This window comes from Solanum lycopersicum, chromosome 7 (assembly GCF_036512215.1).
Source record: "Solanum lycopersicum chromosome 7, SLM_r2.1".
Lineage (NCBI taxonomy): Eukaryota > Viridiplantae > Streptophyta > Magnoliopsida > Solanales > Solanaceae > Solanum > Solanum lycopersicum.
In genome coordinates this window covers 54,547,710-54,570,756 of record NC_090806.1, presented here as the reverse complement: position 1 = coordinate 54,570,756, position 23,047 = coordinate 54,547,710, and the positions used below count along the sequence as shown (strand labels likewise).

The 23,047-nt window shown below is 30.5% G+C and overlaps 1 protein-coding gene across 1 annotated transcript; it reads left to right on the top strand.

The window, feature by feature from the left end:
- Nucleotides 1-9,062: 9,062 nt before the first annotated feature.
- LOC138337504 (putative L-type lectin-domain containing receptor kinase V.2) lies at nucleotides 9,063-14,682 on the top strand. Its single transcript, XM_069287419.1, has 3 exons — nucleotides 9,063-9,285; nucleotides 14,237-14,333; nucleotides 14,421-14,682. The coding sequence occupies exons 1-3, from the start codon at nucleotides 9,063-9,065 to the stop codon at nucleotides 14,680-14,682; spliced, it is 582 nt and encodes a 193-aa protein (XP_069143520.1).
- Nucleotides 14,683-23,047: the final 8,365 nt, after the last annotated feature.

The window sequence follows — 23,047 nt, the reverse complement described above, 5'->3', positions numbered from 1 at the left end:
AATGGGAATTGCCTCAGAATGGTTCATAGATCAAGATACTTTTAACTGGCATACATGGGATGATTTGGCTCGATGTTTTTTTTCAAAAATTTCAATATAACATCGACATTGTTCAAGATCGTACTTCACTTGCCAACATGAGAAAAAAAACATCAAAAATTTTCGTGGATATGCTACTAGGTGGAGGGAGCACGCTGCTAGGGTTAAAGCCGCCAATGAAAGAGTCTGAAATGATTGATGTTTTCCTCCAAGCGCAAGAACCAGACTACTTTCATTATTTACTTTGTATTGTTGGTAAAACATTTGTTGAAGTTATTAAGATTGGTGAAATGGTGGAAAATGGCATCAAGTCTTGAAGAGTGTAAGTCAAGCTGCCTTAAGAACCACAACACAAGTGATTAAAAATGGATCAGGAAATCTTGGAGGAAAGAAACTGAAGGAGGATGTAGTGAATGTTGTGTTAGAAACACAAAAAAGACCAAGAGGTCCACTTTATCAATCTGCACCACCTCAATATCATCATTATCTCCCTATGCAAGACACACAATTCTCTAGTATCCCACCTCAATATGTGGTCTATAGAGAACATTCTTATCCACATCCAACTAAGTATCCTTAATGGTGTGCGCCGACATATCAAAATGTTCATCCTTCTTCTCAGAATTTTCAAGCACCTTATAATCCCCGTTCTAGACAAGGATTTGAAGGAAGTCAACGGCCTAGGAACAATTTCAAACCAATTAGAGAGTCTTACACAAGTTTATTGAGAAATTGAAACATTTGAAGATGATAGAGCCGATTCCTCAAAAATATGTGGATCTATATGCAAAAGGTTTCAATCCCACAGCACGATGTGCATATCATTCTAATGCTCCTAGGCATAGTATTGAAGATTGTCAAACTTAAAAAAAAAGGTGGAAGAGATGATTTAAACGAAGATGATTGTGATTCAAAATGATGATCCCCCAAATGTTACTAAGAATCTTCTACCGGCGCATCAAAGCTGTGGATGAGAAGTACAACTTGATGATTAGAATACACTCTTCTTATCTCTAAAAAAGAGTGCATCGATAGTTTATTTTGTTGTCATTTCTGCTATGCAATTTATTTTATTTTATTTTCTATCATATTTCCTATGTGTTTTTTTGTCGAGTATTGTTGTAGTTTGGATTATTATAGAGTTATGATCTAAATTTAGTTTGTTGTTTTGTCACGAAGTCTTTTTATCTTAATATAATTTTTGTTCTATGTCACTTTGATTCTTTCTATTTGATTTTTTACATATGCATCTCTTTTTAATTCAATTTTGTGACATGATATTCAAGAGGATTTGGTTAGATCTCAAGATTATATTTACTCATGAAATGAACACACCAAAGAAAAATATATTCAAGGAAATGAATAAAGGACTTAAACACCATGATACATCCTTTAGTATCGAAAATGCTTAAAAGAATATATTTTATTAAAATTGACACATGTCATTCATTGTCAAGAAGGTTTTACTTAAATGAAGATTTCAAGCTGAGAAATATGAAATAAAATGCTATACATATCAATCAATGCATGTGTTGTAAAGAGATTATGTATGATTTTCACATCTTAAAGGGCATGTTTGTATTTGACATGTGTGATAATTGATACGATGAAGGCATTTAATTCTACTATCTGATCATTGTGTAATTCTTTTCTATCCTTTTTGAGCCTTAATTTTATTTTCTTTCATATCCCTCTTTTGGAATCAAAATACAGTAAAAAAAAAAGAGTCACAAATTAAAACAAAAAAGAAGAAGAAAAAGAAAAAAGAAAATAGAAGTCACAAAAAATAGTCAAGAAAAAAAAGAGTTGGAAAAATCGATAACAAAAGAAAAGACAAACTTCCTGAACTACGTTCGACCTGATTTTTTCATTGACAAGATACGTAAGCAACCTTATTTTGAAGTTCGGTCTAACCTAGAAAAAAATCTAGAAAGTCCTCATCACAAAAAGTGGATCAATAATGATAATAATTATTATTATTATTTTATTTTTTCAAAAAGAATCGATTCCGAAAGTTGTACGTCTTAACCCTGTTATGAAGTATCTTTTAAGCGTTCATGCAAATTCTTTCATTGTAACGCTGTTCAAAAGCCACATTACAATCCAAATAAAAACCTTTTGATCAATTTTTAACAATGACAAGTCAGCAAGATCTCAGTGTTGATTATCATATAAAGAAAAAGGTCATGTCATTCGCATAAGGAGTGAAAAATGAGAGAGTCTTATTGGTAAAAACCTTCAAAGGCACTATAAGACGATGGTGACTGAGAGACATACAAAATGAGTGATATTGATGGTTAAAAATCTTTTGAGGCACAACAAGTTGAATGTAAGGCATGATCTAGTACAAAAAAAGTCTGACTTCAAAAGGATGAAAGTTTGACAAAGATAAAGTTTAGATTGATTAGACGAATCAAGTCATTTCATCTCACTTGCATGTCATGATCATTTGAATTGACCAACACTCTCAAATGAGCCCGTTTTTTTATTTCCATTTTTATTTTCATTTTTATTTTCTCTCAAAAGGAACAAATATATATATATATATATATATATATATATATATATATATATATATATATATTATTCTATATATCAATTCGATTTGGATTTCTTTCTTGAGTTAGTCTTCATTAAAGCATGCAGAAAATAATTACAAAATTACTATCATCTCTTCAGTTGCACAAAATAAAGTTTGGTCAGCACATCAAATGTGACATGATTCAAGAAATAGTGACATGCATAGTAACTTGTCAACAATTGACAAATTTTGAGAATTTATATGAATACAAGATTCAATGATTGTTGGAGGGTGGAAACAATGTAACAAATCTGAAGTGTGAAATTCCGAACAACTAGAGATGCTTACAATATTATCAAGGTGAGCTGAATAGTGAACGAACGCAGTCTGTCTCAAGCTGAATTAGCTTTACACAGGGCAACGACTAGAGCAATCATCCTCAACGCAATGCCACAAATCGACCGCCATTTAAAAATCACTTTTTTGTTTCTTTAAAACAGAGAAATGTTCTTGACATAAAGGATGTCTTGAAGACTCAAATTTGTAAAGTTATTGCCAAAATAAAAAATTTGCATGCTTTTTTTTTCTCCTAGGATAAACATTTTCTAGTCTAAAACATTTACTTCTTATCATCTCCTAGGATAAACAATTCCTAAACGGAGACATTTTAAAACTAGAATAAAAAAATGTTATGGTGATTATATTTGATGATTGAGATTAGAAGGACTCTCCTGCATAATGAGATTTAGAGTAGAAGGACCCTCCTACATAATGGGATGAGAAGGTCCGTCCTACATGATGAGATTTAGATTATAAGGACCCTCCTACATAATGGGATTTAGATTTGCAAGACTCTCCTACATAATGGGATTAGAAGGACCCTCCTACATGATGAGATTTAGACCCTCCTACATAATGAGATTTAAATTAGCAGGACCTACCTACATAATGGGATTAACAGGACCCTCCTACATAATGTGATTAAATTAGAAGGACCCTCCTACATAATGGGATTAGAAGGACCCTCCTACATAATGGAATTTCGATAAGTAGGACCCTCCTACATAATGGGATTAGAAGGACCCTCCTACATAGTGGGATTAGAATGATCCTCCAACATAATGAGATTTAGATTAGTAGGACCCTCCTACATAATGGGATTATAAGGACCCTCCTACATAATGAGATTTAAATTAGCGGGACCCTCCTACATAATGGGATTAGCAGGACCTCCTACATAATGGGATTTAGGTTAGCAGGACCCTCCTACTTAATGGGATTTAGTTATTTTCTCCTAGGATAAATGCTTCCTAATTTGAGACCGTTATTTTTATTTTCTCCTAGGATAAACACTTCCTAGTCTGAGACGTTATCTTATTTATTTTCTCCTAGGATAAACACTTCCTAGCCTGAGACTGTTAATTTTTATTTTCTCCTGGAATAAACACTTATGACTCTGAGACCGTTATTTTTCTCATAGGATAAACACTTCCTAGTTTGAGACGCTATTTTTATTTTCTCCTAGGATAAACACTTCTTAGTCTGAGACTGTTAATTTTATTTTTCTTCTAGAATAAACACTTCCTAGTCTGAGATGTTGTTTCTTATTTTATCCTAGGATAAACACTTCCTAATCTGAGTTTATTTGTTTATTTATTTTAATTCACATTTGCTAATAACTCACAAAATTTTTCAGTGAAAACTGGAGCAAAATTTTTGTTTATTTCTTTTGTTTGTGATGTATTTCAGATTTCTTCAAGCGAAATATTGATTTAAAATTCAAGAAAAAAAGTTATAATTATTTTCAGAATGATCAATCGCCATGATCACCAGAAATCCACTTCTGCAATGCATGTAGCAGTCTGACTTCCTAACATCTTCTTCTATTCAGTTACTAATTGAGGAAAAAAGCAGTCATTCAAGAACATATTCAAATTTGTCATTTTGAAGTGTGTCCAAAACTCACTCTAGGTGACAAGTTAAACATCGGATCCATTCAAGATCAAGATACTCACCAAAATCGAGGTGATTTCTGAAAGTTAAGACTCAAAAGAAGCTGAATAGATAGGAGTTTATACTTTTATTTTCATTTTGACTATCAATTTTCATTTTTATGTAAATAAGGATAAGAGCCTCCATCTGGAACCTCGATAGAACCTCACTTAATTTTCAGTTTATCACCTCATCTCCTTGAAATATACGCGACCTGATTCCCTTACAATTCGGGATATGTAGGTTGTCCCAAACAAGGGCTCAATCACACATTTTCTTTCAAATAAGAGTTCGGTAAAAAACGTTTATATGAAAACACTTTGTGTTTCTAGTCAAAAAGGGGCAAACTATACACACGTACTTTTTAATCGAACATAAGGTTTTATACTATTTTTTATTCCTTAAATATTTCTTTTATGTTTAAGTTAGATATTTTAATTTTGTCTTGTTTTTATTAAGTTATTTTTATTGATTTAGAAACAACAAAAATAGAATCATTTTTTATGGCAAGTTTTATTTAAATTATTAAAATCAATAAATTAAAAACTATAAAATATATCTTCTTATAATTTAAATGTAATAATAAACTAGTGTTTCTTAATTATATTTTTAATTAGCCATTTAGTTTTTTAATTGATTGTACATAATTAATATTTTTTATTTATAACTTTGATATATTTAATTTATCCATTATCATAACATCCACCCACAACCCCACTATCACTTCCCACACCCTTACATGATCTTCTCCACTCACCCTCACACCCAAATACACTCCTACATACTATGTATATATACACAATAACAAAAAAAAAGGAAGAAGAAAAAAAAATTCAACAAAACAAATAAAAACACAAAAAAAAAAAGAGGAGAAGAATCAGAAAACAAAAAAGAAAAAGGCAGCAAAGAATAAAAAAAAAACATTTTCATTTTCTTTCAAGAACCCAACAAAAAATACAAAAATTTGTGGGTGTTCTAGTCAAGGTTCGGTAAAGATTTTTGTGGTATTCAACTTTAACTTATCTCTTTTAATTTATCTATGAAATGTGATGTGATTTTATGAATTTTTTATATATAGTTTTGTTTCATTCATAATTCAATTGAAATAAAATTTGAAATTAAATATATTTGGTGTTATTTATTGTTGTACAATTTTGATGATTTTAATAAGTTTCTAGTTAATGTTACGTTGAATCTCATTGAATATAAAAAAAAATTAATTAAGGATTTAGAGTTAGTACATTGAGTTTTGAAAAAATATTTGTCGTGATCTCTTAAAATGAATGGGTCATAACATTTTTTCTTGTCTTCATTTAAATAATAATGATAAAGTAGGTATAGCTAGGCTAATAAATAAATAAATAAATTATTTTTGTTTTATGTAATGACACAAAAATAAGATTTATTTTAACAAATAGTTATTATTTTATAGTAGTAAAAAGTGTACGCTTCATTTTGACATTAACTTTAAGAGTAATAAAAATATAAAATATTAACATATAAAATAAAAGATATAGAAATAGTGCAGAATTATATATTGTGTCCTCAACATTTAGATTTATTTTACATTATTTAGTTTTATGTATGAAGAAAAAATATTTGTTTTAATGACTAGATGAGTTTTAGACATATTAATAAATATTTGATTCGATTAAGAATGCAGTTATGCATCTTTTTTTGAGACATTAAAAATTTAAGGATGCGGGACACACCTTGTTTAAAAATAGAAATACACTTTTATTAAATTAAAGTGACACTTATAGACAATTATTAGGTGGGAGGAACTTTAGAGATGAAGACAGTTATGTCTCCAAATGTCAAAGTCGAGAATGGAGTTATGCATCTGATTTGAGACCAAATAAAAGTTCAACAATAAAAATGCAAACAAGTCATGACCTAAAAATACTATATCCAAAAAATTTTAAAATAAGTATAAGTCAATAAAAGTGACCATGCTAGAACTACGGGACTCAAGGAATGCCTAATACTTCGGTAAACAGAATTCCTTACCCGAATTTATGGTTCGCAAACCAAAATATAGAGTCATTTCCTTTTGATTACGGATTAAACAAAATGGTGACTTGGTACACCACAACTCAATTCAAGTGGCGACTCTAAAAGTTTAAATAATCTCTTAATCAATACTGTCACTTAAATTGGAAAAAAAACCTTTCTTTGAGCGCGAAAAAGGGTGTGAGAATACACTTCAAAATCGATTGTGAATTTGAATCGATTCACTCATGTTCATCTTATAGAGCTTGAAATGCTAGATTTTGATGTTATTCTTGGAATGGATTGACTTCATTCTTGTTATGCTTCCATAGATTGTAGGACCCGATTGGCCACATTTTAGGTTATGAACGAACCTATCTTACAATGAAAAAGAGGAAATTATGCTCTCAAGGGTCAGTTTGTATCTTTTCTAAAGGCTAGGAAAATGATTTCTAAGGATTTGTATTTATAATCATATTTTGGTTAGCGATACGGAAATCAAAATCCCTACTCTTGAGTCGGTTCTGATTATAAATGAGTTTCCAGAAGTGTTTTCTTTAAAGAGATTTATGAAAATTTTACTTATGTTTTAAAGTGTGCATTGTCATGTTTGTTATTTATGGATTTCTTTAAGACTTTTTACTACGTTGTAACATGGTCATGCATATCACATTTGAAGTCCTCATATTATCATGTCCATGTTTATGCATTTTCTCATACTTCTTTAATGTACTAATGCAATGCCTATGTTTTCTTATAATATAGGGTCTGACGTCCCTCCTCCCACTCGTAGCTAGCTTGGATTGTTCTAGTAGCACACTGGATTGGTGATTCTAACTGCTCTGAGGACAAGATCGTTGATGTTTATATTTTTTATTGGCTTTTCATTTCATACTTGTATGTGGTGAATTTGTATGCTCCAACTACTCTTATGATGATATAAAGGTCATGCCAAACACAATTTAGTATAATGCATTTATGTTTTGCCTTCTTATACAATATGCGAGTTTCATTGATTATATCTCTTACTTCGTATTTATTTTACGTAATGCTTATGTCAAATGACTTGTTTAGGGTCTCTCGAAATCTTAATTTTCATGAAACATCTAGAGGCTACTTTGGATTGTGACAATTCTCAAAGAAATCTAATGCAACTGTTTTTTCAGAGGATAACAAAATGAAGACCCGAATAGTTATTTGAAGAAATCATGAATACATTTCCCTATTTTAGGGCATCAGATGGCGCAATATATTTAAGAGAATTTCCATTTTCACTGAAAGATGCTGCAAGAATATAGTTAAGGACTTCTCCAACAGGATCAATCAGAACTTGAGAAGATATGACAACAAAGTTTTTGGATAAGTACTTCTCATCGGGTAAGACACTAAGAATGCGGAAAAAAATTAGTAATTTCACACAGTTAGATGTGGATACTATGTTTGAAGCATGAGAAAAGGTTTAACAAATTATTGAGAAAATGCCTTAGACTCAACTAATTAACTAATATATGCGATTTTTGTAAGGATGCACATCCACCTCATGATTGTCAATAAAGGACAGGTGCAAAAAAAGAGGTAAATGAAATTGATAATTATAACAGATGAACCTATTAGGGAGGCAACAAATTCAATTTTATGGGTAAAAAACACCCTCAATCTTTATGGAGTTTACCAAATGATGGTTTGAATGCATGAAAACAAAATAAATCTAGAGGTCAAAGTTAAGCACCTCAAGGACATCAGATTCATCAGGGACAATAATGAAACCAATCAAGTCTAGAAGATGTTATGAAGATTTTCATAACAAAGGTTATTGAGATATTTGAATGGTGATACACTCAAATTACACCTCCCTAAAAAGTATAAGCGTTCGTTGTCAAATAAAGAATCCAACTTATAGATTAAGTTGATCCCACGAGGAATATGATTTAGACTTAAACTTAACATACAATTATCTGTTTTAAGTCAAACTATTTTCGAGAAAGGAGGTTTTGTAAATAAAATTTTAGTTTGTTAGTTTGAATAAAGAAGTAACAATTAGGCAAGATTCACAATTAGAATAACTATATGAGATGAAAACTAGAGTACATATATTCCCCATAAGATCTTAAGGCAATAATAGTAATTCTATCCATGTGTTTGACATGAAAGACTGACAATTTAGGTATCTCTAAGTGATCGGTAATCCAAATAGGAACTTTCTATAACACTTCAAAATCCAAGATGTATTCTAGAGCCTAACATAGGTGTTATAAGGTTTAGGCCATGTTTTACGGTCTATTTTAATGATTATAAGTCATTTAGGAAAACTAAGAAACAAAACGTCCATGACGTCCGGAAACTAGTTCAATGAGGTACTAGCATGCCTTAGCCTATTTGACTAGCTTTTAAAAGTCAAAAAATGATGAAAATTGGTAGAAGGGTGTCTAAAATTTGTTTAAGTTGATTCATGGTCAAAACTTTGGGGTATGACTCCCCAAGGACAAACAAAGGGACCTTGAGAAGGACCCTTGCAAGAATGGGCAAAAGTTGTCAAAAGACAGTGTCACCAACGGAAGCCACAAATGGGTGGTTGGTGAATCGACGGGGCATCAATGCCACCGTCGATGATCACTTAGCCAAAAACCTGGAGGTTCCATTTGCACAGTCTCTGACCAAGACGATGGATGTGCAGCACAGAAGGGAACAGGGGTCGTCAATTGACCCAAGATCCGTCGATCGTGGTGTCATTTGTGGTCACTGTAATTTCCCGCACATTTTCACTTAACTCCAATTAATTAATTAAGGGGGTAGATATTTATTTAAGGTATAAGTGAAGCCTAATTAAGTTAATTAACCCCACATATAAATACCCCAACCCATAGACTAATCACAACTCACAAAACAAAACTCTCTTTTTTCTCTCTTCTTTCTCTCTCTGGTGAAGAACATCATTGGAGACCAAGCTAGATGAGGTTTTAAGGGCTTCAAAGAGTCAATTTTCACCATATATCTTCATCAATTATCAAGTTATGGAATCTAATTCACCTTTGAGACCTCTTTCCTCAAAGGGTTCCATCAAATTGATTTCAAAAGTTGAGTTTTCAAGTGGGTTTTCATCCAATACGAAATTGATGTTATGAATTGACTTGTTTATAATTTGCTTTGGATATGATAAATAGATAATATGTATCTTAAATCAATTATGATATATCTTGATGGTTTGATCTAGTTTGTAGAAGATGACATTTACCCCTTAACTCTAGGTTATGATCTTGATATGAATTGTATTTAATTGGTTCAATTGACTTAGTTATTGGTTGAATGACTAATAGATGAAGTTGTTATACAAATCATGAATGAATTAGGGTGATTTATATTCCTTTCATGCTAGTTCTTAAGAATTGATCTAGGTTATGAAGTATGTTTCAAATTAACCTGAGTATCTTGTCTTAAGCTATGATCTAGTATTGAATTGTGATGTAGTGATTCTTTTAGACTTGATATCATTTTGGTCATTGAATTATGATTATTTTATACCCTAATTTTGTTGAATTTAAGGATTGATGGTAATACCTTGATGATGAATTATGAAGGAGACTTGGTAAGTCGTGTGATCCCCATCTTTTACTTCAAATTATGGTTAATTGTGATTAAGTCGTGATGTTGTATTGGATTATGCCTTGTATTAGGATTCATAGGACGGTATGATGTTGAATTGAAATGTCTTGACTATGATTTGTGAGGTGTTAGCTTAAGATGTAAGTGCTATGAGGATGGTGAATGATTTACGAATGTGTCTTATCATGATATGAAATGCTAATGTGTTAATCTCACCTATGTGAATAGTGATAAAAGGACAATACTCATGAAATTCCTATTGAGCTATGATGATGATAATGTTATACAAGGGTTAGACCCTATGACCTACATTAAGTTATGATGATTAATAAAGATATTAAAGGCATTTCAAAAGGGACTCTAGCTTAGCACCGAGTGAACTAGAGTGAGGAGTGTCCCTTCCCACCTAGGGAAGGTAGGATCACTAATGTACTCTTGATATTGGAGACTAAAATGTATGTAGCATAAAGAGGGTCGCAACTATATCTCATAGTTCTTAAACTATGTTGCCCCCATAGGAATACTAGCTAGTAGATCCACGTAGTTGCTATATTCATGTTTTGGTACTACCTTGACAAGTAGTCCGCCTTCTTTCGGTGTAGGATTTTATGACATCGAATTCCACATTAGCTCATGTGGTCTATATCGGTTAGGGAATGATGTTCCTAAAAGGTAAAATGAATTAGAGGAATGAAATATAACTAAGATGACCTAAGGGTTTTAGCTTAGTCTAGGTAGGGGTATGAGACTCTACCCAAACATTAATATGCTTATAATGCTATATGACATATATATGATGAACTTGCACATTGTTGATACTATATGTTGATTGGTGTCACTTATGAATATGTGTTGGTCTATATTGTTAAAGTATGATGTTACGTACTCTTAAATGTTATGATATGTGAAGTACTAAGTTAGTCATGATTCTTGTTGAGTTACTTGATTGAGTAGGGTTATGGGGCTTTGCATGGTCGTGACACTTGTTGACTTGATAAGAGTTCATGGTTAATTGTCTTGCTTTGGTTATGTTGAAATGTACTTATATTCATGCATGTTGCAATTATACTTGATAATAGAGTTACTTGACTATGTGTTCAAAGTATATATGCATGTTGACTTGACTAGTTTAATGTTGTTGATCTTGTGATGTACGTGCCTATGACTTAATGACTATGTCTTATTGATTTGGTATGGTCTTTTTGAATATGTATAAAGTTTTCGAAAGGATAAAATAGCGTGTTTTCAAAAAAGGTTCGTTTTTAGCATGATTTGATAATATGTGTGCATATGGTCTCATACTTAGTACAAGTGGTGTACTAACCCCATTTCTTCCTTTTTTCCAACATTTTAGGTTCCGGTCATAGAAGTGCCTTTGATGACGACTTGAAAAAGACTTGGATATCTTGATCATCCAAGTAGGGTAGGTCCTCACTTTCTGAGGACGATGCCACTATATAGCTAATGGAGTTGTTATGAGTTTAACTCTTATGTTCTTTCCTTTCAATTGAGTACTAAACATTTGTATGGCATATATGTGGTCTTATTGAATTGATATATGGGTTAGGCCCAATTTGATATACTCTTATTAGATGGTTATGAGATAAGACGACTATTATGACTATGTTATATTTTTTATATATCTATGTGCAATAAAAGTAGAAGACTAAGTAATCTTCCTATACGAAGGGTGTATGCATACATGATACATATACTTTGTGTATGTAGAGGCCTATGTAAACCTCTGAGTAGAAGTAATGCAAAGTTTTAAATTTTCCGCTAAATTTGACCTATGAATGTAATGATGTAAGCAAGAGGCTAGTCTTAGTCCTCAAAGAGGACGACGATGCTTGTTACGTCTAGGGGATATTCCCGGATGTGACACTGTCACTCACAACTTGGTAAGTCTACGCGCATGTGCTTTACTAATCCTTACCTTTAACTAGATTAGTCACTATGTCGATTGAGTTGGGTATTCACTCTCATGTCAATTGATTAAAGTTAGACTATTAGATAGCAGCAAATCCTTAACTAAATCTCTATTTTTAATCTTTTTTCTCATTCATTACCTCCTTGGTAAGGAAAGTAGGAACGAAGTGAGTTCTAACGTTGTGCACCACCAGAAAGACTTTTAAACGATAAAATTAACAATACATGCATGAATACTATTCAAGAATTACGTAGTTATTAGTCATGTGTTGTTAATTATTCATAATTCTCACAACCCTAATTGTGGATTTAGCTACTTATGCTTGAGAATTCACAATTCATATTAGGGTTAAAAGAAATCCTAACTTACCATTAGAATAGATGAAAACCGAAATCTTAAATTGAAATTTAAAGTGCAAATTGCATAAAATAACTTCCCCAATTAAAATGTCAAATTGTTTGCAAAATAATACCAAAAGACCAAAACAAAAGTCTTCAATATAGTCTAACACCTAAAAACGTAAATAACAACAAATATTTGTAGTATTTAAATCCTAAAACAACTAGGAAACGAAAATAAGGAAAAATAGTTTAGGACGTGGTTGTGACAGACGACAAGATCTTCGATCCGTAGGTCTCCGTGGTTCAGGTACTAGAACTCAATCTTTCTGATCATAAACTACCTACGGATGTACCAGACGATCTGTAATTCACTCCACGGGGCATCATTTGCCACTGTAGTTTCACACTTGGTCAGACTTACCTGAACTTCACCTACAGTGTATCACATACGGATCGTCGTTCCTTCCAAACCAATTTCCTACAAAAAATTACATAAAAACATTATATCTAATAACAAAATAACCCAAGACACACACAAACTCTAAGTGTAATGCATCAAAAATATTGTAAACTCACGTTACATCAAATGTCAAGGTGTCTCTATTCGAAATTTAGAAAAGCAAATTGAACATATTATCAATCAAATATCTTAGGGTCACCCTTGAACTCTTCTAAGTGATACAGAGAGGAACATTGAGAAATCGAAGGTTCTAACTTTGCTAAGTGATAAAATGTAGAAGGATAGTTGCTTAAGTAAATATTTTGAAGCAAAAAGAGTCAAGATGAGATACAGTGAAGTCAAAAGTACTAGGGTAATCCAGCGAACTTCAAAATGGAGAAGTAATAACTGAAAATTGATTGTAAACACATCTCTGTATTGACTTTTTATTAGAAGATGAAATGGGAGAATCTTGACGAGTGTTTTCATAAGTCTTTAGAGATGCTGAAGCAACTTTCATGTGAATATTCCTTTCAAAGAGGTGATCTGCAAAAATTTATAAAGATATCTTGTCTAGCAAGAGAAAATTGAAAGGAAACATTTGTTCTAAAGTTGCATGCATTTTGCAGTGCTATTCTTCATAAAAAGATGCCTCATAAATGTCATGATCTAGAAACTTTTATTATTTCATGCAAAATAAAAATTGCTCGGTTTGATAAATCATTATGCAATTCAGATGCCTCGATCAATCTTATGCCACTGTCCATTTACAACAAAATAAAAGGAAAGCTTGGGGTGGTAAAGTTAATTTCAGTATCTTTGCAACTAGAAGACCAATCTACCATCATTCCTAAAGGTATTATCCAAATATGAATAATGTGAACACTTAATTTTTGACATATTTAATTACTTCTAATGTATAAATAATAAGATTATTTTTCTTGTTCTGTATTTTTATTTAATCATATTATATTATATTTTTGTTTAGTAATTTTTTACTTCAAAATGTTTGAATCTTTTGTCAATAAACTGATTTTTCTATGATTAATATATAATCGAGTTTCACTAAAGTGGTCTATTTTCTTTTTTTTTTAAATGCAAAAGGGTCAAAAATATTCCTTAACTTTGTTTTATTGATTAACTATGTATTTACCGTTAAATTGAAATTGATTTTACCCCTATCATTACTAATCTCACCATATATATACCCTCATTTGACGGAAAACCCCAAATCAATTCAAATTAGCCTAATTTCAATTAAAATTGACCCGATTTTCTCTTTTCAAATCAAACCCGATCCACTAAACCAAATGAATCATTACCGAATTAAAACTCAAAGTCATTTTCTCTAATATTCTTTCATCTTCTTCTTCACTTTAAAGGTAAATTTGGTCAAGATGCTGTAGATTTAAGCAATAACGAATATTTGGACAATTATTACGTTGTAGCGGTGGAGTTTGACACGCTGCAGAAACGTGGGTTTGATGATATTGACTGAACTCATGTTGGCATTGACATCAATGGCCTAAAGTCTGTAATAGCCAAGTCGGCTGGTTATTATACCAGTAATGGGAAATCCTTCAATAACTTAACTCTTGCTAGTGGTCAGCAAATGCAAGTTTGGGTGGAATATGATTATGCGGATAAGCATATGAATGTCACAATGGCTCCAATGCACATTGCAAAACCAAACCGGCCTCTCCTGTCCTTAGTCTACGATCTTTCATCTGTCACGGATGAAAACGTGTCAATTGGCTTCTCAGCATCAGGACTGGTCTATCTTCATGAAGAGTGGGAATATGTAGTGAAGAAGATGAAAGAATATTAGAAAAAATGGGTTTGGGTTTTAATTTGATAATGATTCATTTGGTTTAATGGGTCGGGTTTGGATTGAAAAGAGAAAATCGGATAATTTTAATTGAAATCGGGTTAATTTGAATTGATTTGGGGCTATCAATTAAATGAGGGGTATATATGGTGAGATTAGTAGTCATAGGGGTAAAATTAACTTCACTTTAACGGCAAAGACATAGTTAACTAATAAAACAAAGTTGAGGGGTATTTTTTACCCTTTCCAAAAAAATAAAGATTTTATTAATTCCATAGTATAAGACCTAAATTACATTGCATCACTACTCTTTTCTATTTTACAAAAATCCTTTAAAAATATCATTCATCCGGATATATAAGAATCGTCTTGTTACATTACTTATGATATATTACAAAATTTGTCTGTTGCGCTTAATATGAAATATTAAAGTACAATTTATTTTATTTCTCCTAAATCACGCCAAAATTATTGATATCAATTCATTATGATCTGTAACAACTTCACACTCTGTTAATTTAAAATTGGGGAAAACTCGAAATTACTCAACAAAAGTGACTGATATGAGATGAATCTATCAATTTTGTTAGATATTCAGGAATTTGGGTAAATGAAGTGAATTATGAAGGCTATAAATGTAATGGACAAACGATTTCAATTGTGAATCTTAAACCCGTTATTGAAGTTGAGTTGGAAATTGATGAGATTAGAAAAACTTGAAAATCAGGTACATTATAGAATGAAACTCACAAAGATTCTCCAAATTTTTATTCAAAATTATCGGAAATAATTGAGATTTAAAATTCTTCTCCCAATTCATCGAAGTTATTTTCAATTTTAATTTAAAATTATCGACAAAATTAAGATTCAAAATTCTTCTCCTAGTTCATGGAATATTTGTCAACTTTTTTTGAGACGATACATTATTAATATCCTCGTTAATTTGTATTTGAAGGTGAAGAAACATGAGCAAGAATTTGTAATATATCTACTATGCATTGATACAATACACAAAAAGGATGGAGAGATGTTGTGTAGTCGACTTTTTGATTTGTAATCTCGAGATGAATATATAACTCATGATACATTGTTTTTTAAAAATATTTAGTAAATTGTTAAGTACTGTCATTCTACCTAATACATTAAAATAGTAAAAGTTACCCATAAGGTATTTAATTTTAGATCGATACATTTCGGTATGGTAGTTATTACATATCAGATATATATAATGTTAATTTGTACAAATGTATCATGATCAAAGTTTCTTTAATTTATTTTTTCGAGATGGTACATTACCATTCCTAAAATATTTAGTGAATTGCTAGGTATTGCAATCCTACAAATACATTAGAGAAGTAAAGATTGTTTTTAAAGTGTTTGATTTTATATCAAAACATTACTATAGATATTAAGTATCAAATGCATGTAGTGTTGATTTGTATAAATGTATTATTTCCAAAAATAGGTATTTAGAAGTAATTTGTATAACTATATCATGGTCATTAATGTGTACCAGATACGTGTGATACACACTAGTCATTAATATGTATCAAGATTATTATTGGGTAATACATACAAATACATATTTTTCTAAGTTGGATAAAGACTAAACAAACATTAAACATTGCAGATCCATAATACAAAATTGATTTGGTATTGTCTATATAAACATTAAACATTGCAGATCCATAATACAAAATTGATTTGGTATTGTCTATATAACATTTTAAGTTTAAATAGGATTGAAAATACATTGTAGGATTCGATACATATAAATTATACATTAGGTAGTGTTTATGTATCAAGTACATTTATATTGAGCAAAATAAACAGTATCAAAGATTCAAAAACACTGGAGTTATGTATCAATACCTTAAATATAAACATGATGCATTGCATAAAACAAATGTTACTATAGCAGTAATATACCATAGTATTGATAATACTAACAATGACAAATTTAATGTATCAGAATTTTGAAACGAAGAATTATACATAATTTATGAATTAAAATCTACTAAATAAATTAAAGATCTAAGCATTGGGTAGAGAAGGGTATTAGCGACATGTTTTACTCCTCCCTTTTTTGTATCAGAAAAAAGTTTAACAATAAAATATCGAGAAAAAAACATGTGCTGAAATTAAAAAAAGTTTGTGAAGAAATGTTTTTTTAACTTTCTCCTTTGCTCTATATCAACTCCCATAACTTTGTCCACTTTCAATAATGATGTCACCATGGATCTTGACCTAATATTCTTATCGACACCACTAACAACTAGACATTTTTCTCCCTTTTCGGGCATTTTTTTTCACAAATCGATGGAAGTGGGAAAGATTTTGAAATCCAAATTGTAAAGAAGGAAGTATTTTGATAAGATTGTGGGATTGAAAATAGGAAGGGTGAAACAATATCAATTTTTGATATAAGAAAAAATTCCTTATCGTCTTTATATGTTGCAATAAGTTAATTAATTATTTTTTAGGCGAAATGATCTAATGAACCCCTATACTTATATGCATTTGTATTATGAACTCTTCTACTTAACCATTTGTCAACTGGACCCTTCAACTCGTTAAAACACAATATTTCAAACCCTTCTGACTATTGACCATGCTTATGTGGCATTAAAATGAATGAGCTGGCGAGAGAGTGTAAAACATACACCAAAAGCAAGTGAAGAACATATTTAATTTTAAAAAATATAAAATAACATTTTTTTGAAAAAGTTTCTTCTTCCCCTCACCTCATCTTCTTCATTCATCCCCCACCCCCATCTTTATCACCGCCCCAACCTTTCTTATCAGCCAACCTGCTACTTCAATCCCCCTTTTCAGCCATCTCTCTCCCCGTATCTGTCCTAACCCCCCTTTTTAGCCATCCCCAACTCCATATCCGCACCAACCCCTCTTCCGGGCTTCAACCATCCACCACTCCATCTTTGCCTCAACTCCTCTTTTCGGTCACCCTCACCTCATTAGTAGACTCAGATTTTTTTTTAAAAAAAAAATCATTTTAATTTCACCAAATACCACCATTAAAGAGTAAAATTTCAACTACAAACGCCTTACAAAGTAAGAAAAATAAAAGGAAACAAAGAAAGATTAATTTAGATCTAATTTAAAATTCAAGATTTTCTTTTCAAAACTCTCATTCTCAATGTCACTTTTTTTTAGAAGACAAGTTTAAATGAAAAAAACTTTTTTTTTTTGTATGAAGACAAGCTTAATGGAACAAAAAAAGGCTATGATCGAAAAACACCCCTTTTGGCTGAGAAACAGGGTGGTCGGCAGCGGCATCGATGGAGGAGAAAGATGAAATCTATGATCGAAATTTCATATTGTCGGCGGGATATACAAAAAAATATGTTTTTGTCTGTAAGAAAAGAGAAGAAAAGAAAATGAATAGATGCAGGTGGTGATTTTTATTTTTTGGGTGAAGGGTAGAGGGTGGGGATGAAGAAGTGAAGTGGAAATACGCAAAATGAGTATAGAGAGAGAAAAAGAATTGTACCTTTTTAAAAAATAATATTTATTTTAAATATGTAATTTCTGATGTATCATTAAAAATAATAATAATACTGACGTGGAATTTTTGTTGTTCTTACAATAACCTGTATTTATAAAGTTAATAAGCAAAAACAGAAACCAGATGAAGCAGAAAAAATTTAAAATACAAGAATTAATCCGAGTCCACAGAAACTACTGTGTGTCCTTAAGAAATTTAATCCTCTCACTGTACCCAAGGTTATGGATTAATTTTTCCCAAGATAAAACGGATTAAACCTGTTAAAGAAATAGCGGTACCTCAAACTTCTTTAACTTCAACGAACTTAAGAACAACAGCAAGTCACACAGACTCAGTCGATCGACACTTTGATTTTTATTTGTGAGAAAAATAAAATGCAGAGAAAGAAAAAATTTTCAGTAATTAAAAAATCAAAAATTGACTTTCTTTTATAGCCATTTTCAGCAAGGAACATGTCTGTTCAGTGAAATCTGTTCAGACCCATTTTATCCAGAAAGTTGTGTCTTTTGGAAAAAAATAACAACTTTTCGAAAAATTGTGTCTGTTAGGAAAATAACTACTTTTTGGAAAGTAACGTCTTTTCAGAAAAGTAACGACTTTTCGGAATGTTACCGTTACCCGCAAATTTATTAGAGATAATATTAACAGGATTTATTTGATTTAACAAAAAATTGATTAAATAAATTTTGTCCAAAAAATTTATCAATCAATCACATCATTTGCCAAATCCAAATCCAAATCCAAAGAAATGACTTTTCATTTGCACTTTGCAAATGACTTTTCATTTTTCCTCCAAAGTAGTTCCCTCACTTTTGATATTCTCTCTTTTCTTTTCCCATTCACACTTGCTAAAACCCAACAATTTTATGTGTAAATTGAGTGTAATACACGCACACACAAATGATGAGAAAGGAGTTTCAAATATTGTGTTTTATTTAGTTTAGGGGTCCAAATGACAAAGGGGAGTAAGTAGAAAGGTTCAAAATACAAATCGATTCAAGTACGAGGGTCTACCAGACCATTCCGACTATTTTTTACAATAAGAGTGATTTAGTAAAATTACCCGTATCATTTAATTTTTTCCTTTTTCAATAATATTTATTCACTATCGACTTTACATATTTTTAAGAAACTATAAATAGAAGAATAATTTTATTGTATCACCCTTTGAATATAATAAATATACTTGACAAATATAATAGAAAAATTAATATAATTAATGATAAAAATAAATTAGAAATTAAGTGTAAATTATTTATTAATTTCATAAAATAAATTAATATTATTGAATGTCTCATAATAGTATATTATTATTATTAGATAGAAAAAATATTCTTAAATTATATATCAAGTTAATAAAAAAACAATTATTATTGGACAGATACATATTGCATAAGCTGTTTTCTAAAAACAATTTTTGTTTTGAAGGAAATGGTGATTGATACATGTGGATGAGAAATAGTGTGAAGGCGACTCTTGAAAGTGATATTGATATTTATCCTTTTCACTTAATTCTTTTTCAAATAAAAGACCATCATTACAATTAATAAAATTTGTGAAATTATGGGTCACTTTTAGCTCATTTGTTTGTTGTGTTTGATAAATGAATTATTATTGGAATTGGTACCAAAATTCAGTGGTTATTTTTGGATGTGACTGGAGAATTTGTGGATCCTACTTGGAAAGCCACCTAGAAATTAAATGTAATTATAGTTTCACATATTTATTTGGTAAAATTATTATTTGAGAGATTTTATTTTGTGACTCGTAATTGAATTTCTTAGCTAGAGAACAAAAAGAAGACGAAAAATCAGCATTAAGGGAATTATAAGAAATGTTATTCAATTTTGGAAAAATAACAAAAATTCCTTCCTTAAGTTCACTTATTATTTTTATCCCCTATTAGTATTAAAGATACCTAAAATCCTTTATTTTAAATCAAATGAGCCGGATATAAAAATGTGACAAAAATTGAGACGGATACAAAAATTTGATAAAAAATGAGAAGGATACAAAAATATAAAAATGAAGCGTATACAAAAATATGACAAAAATTGAGACGGATACAAAAATTTGATAAAAAATGAGAAGGATACAAAAATATAAAAATGAAGCGTATGCAAAAATATGACAATAATGAGTAAATTTTTTATATTTTTATTTGTACTTTTTGATATGTAAATCATCAATTTATGTTATATTGGGAAATTTCTTTTCTAAATAATCATTTTCAATTTCTCAAAATTTGGTCAGAGATGATATTGTTCTTGTACTTTTTTAAAAATAAAAAAATAAAAAGAGATAGTATTGTAATTTGTATGTATGATGTATTTCTATCTTTAAATTAAAGTCTAGTTGCTTTAGCATGTTTTTTCTTTTGATAAATGTCATAACTATATATAATTTTAATTTAATAAATTATGAATAAGGACATGTAAATGATTTACGAACCACACTAGTTTATAATTATATAATAGCTTTAGTTGTCTACAACTATAGTTATATTTAGCAATTGCATATTTGATCAAACAATTAAAATTTAGAAAAATAATCTATTTTAGATCTTCGATTATAAGAATTATTGTCACCAATTTTTAAGAACATTATTATGTAATGCAGATCTTATTCACATATTTATTTTTCAGGCTAAGCATTTAATAAGGAAAGGGAAATATGCTAACCTAATTAGTAGCAATGTCATAGTGCCATAAAAATAAGGGGGGAAAGTGTGAAAAATACTTTTATTTTGCTCGAAATTGGTGTTACAATAGCAAACTTAATGGACGGCCTTTTATTCCCTACAATATTTAGTAGTGTATTTTAAAGGTATATTTTTGTGCTCACGTGGACACACTACTATTTATAATTATGCAATATTTATGATGTCAACATGGGCACATATATACCTTTAAAATACACTATTAAATAGTGCAGATGGGTAAAGGGTCATTTTCAAAGTTCAATATTGTTACAACAATTTCGATCAAAGTTCGAATACATTTCAGACTTTTCCCCCTCAAAATAAACCTATATTTAGATAATTTGCCCTATTTATCCATATTTTAATGAGTTGGGTGAGTGATTACGTGGCAAAATATTAGTTTATACTTATATTCAACCTATAAAAATATAAACGTTTATGAATAAAATATGGATAAAAATATTTTTCCAATCAACTTATTCTGTTCAAATATAAAAAGAAAACGACTAATCTCCGAGAAAAGTAATGAAATTATTTCCCAAAACTTCTTTTACTATTTCGCATTTAAATTTTTCACCCTAACTCAAGTCTCAGTTACCGATTAATACTAATTCAAGATTTTACTCCTGATTCACGATTCGAGACCTGACTTCTAACTTCGATTATTTCAGACCGTATTGAAATCGAATATCAATCCCGAGTTAGAATTGATTGTTGGAACCTAAATCAAATGTCAAAGTCAGGTGTCAAAATGGGGTTTCAAATTGGGTTCGATTTGAGAGTTGATGTCAAGTTCATTTCCTTGATTAATTGTGGGTCGACTATCAAGTCAGGTTTTGGGTGCGGTCACCAATTGAGCTTCCATTCGGAAGATAAGGTCATGTTCTAGATTGATCATCGAAGTTAGGTGATGGGTTCCGATTCAAAAGTTGGTTCTCAGGCCGAGTGTTGAAATTGGGTCTCAAATTGAATATCGGGGTCAAATTCCTATTTAAAAGTCAACTTTCAGATTGAATTTTAGTCGAATCCCGATTCAAAAGTCAATTTTAGCTGGTTGAGAGTCATAATCAAATCATGATTTAAAAGTTGGGACCCAATTGGGGAGTCGAATTCCTCTTTGGATCTTGGGTCGGGATCGAACCTCAAGTGGACAGTCGAGTTTCGAATCAAGAGTTGAGGTCGTATTTTAAATCAAGTATCAAATTTGAATTTCGAAACTAATGTCAAGGTCGGGTTTCGACTGATTTAAAATTATTTTTTTCAAATATTTTTTATGAATATCTATGACCAAGTGGGTGTAATTATAATTATATACATTGAATATTTTATAAACATGAAATATCATATTATATAGGGATAATTTCAGAGATCTCTCTCCAGGTTGTTTTCTGTCACTTCTTCTGTGATTTACGATATTACGTCTACCTCCCTTATTTATATTTTATTGTAACCATTATTTAAACTTATTTGAAATAAATATAAATTAATTTGGATTTGACATTTTTACCCTTGTTTAAATTAATTTCTTTATATTATAAATATAAAAAATCAACTCATTTAACAAACACTTTAAAAATGGATCATCACAAATACATATTTTATTGATCAAACAAAGATGAAAGTCTTCATTCAAGCTGACTCACCATTTTAAGCAAATATTAATTCTTCATCTCCATTTCGCTTTTATCAATTCATATGGATTTTTTTTCCACAATAACTCATCATTTTCCAGCAACAATTTCTTCAAATAGAGGATAAAAATGAATACCTCAAGAGAGAAATTTGATAAGAACAATCAAATTTTGTTCTAGTTAAACATTTCTACGAGCGAAAAATAAACATGATTCTACGAACAGAGATAAACCATTGAAAATTAGATCTAAACTTTCATATATAAGGGTAAAATTCTCAAATTTAAACTAACTTATATTTATTTTAAATAGGTTTAAAGAATGGTTACAATAAAATAAAAATAAGGGAGATAAACATAATATCGTAAATTACGTGAGAGAAGAATGTTATAAAGCAAAACCTAGAGGGTAATCTCTAAAATTATCCCTATAATATAATATGAAAGTAAATTATAATTTGATACGATAATGGGGTATTTAGGTACCAATCTACCCCCCCTATTCCTT

What these genes read in the sequence shown, in the direction of transcription:
- LOC138337504 (XM_069287419.1), top strand. Translation starts at nt 9,063, where the DNA reads ATGGGCAAAAGTTGTCAAAAGACAGTGTCACCAACGGAAGCCACAAAT. An exon ending in TGGTGTCATTTGTGGTCACT is followed by an intron (nt 9,286 to 14,236) that starts GTAATTTCCCGC and finishes TTCACTTTAAAG; the next exon opens with GTAAATTTGGTCAAGATGCT. An exon ending in GACACGCTGCAGAAACGTGG is followed by an intron (nt 14,334 to 14,420) that starts GTTTGATGATAT and finishes TTATTATACCAG; the next exon opens with TAATGGGAAATCCTTCAATA.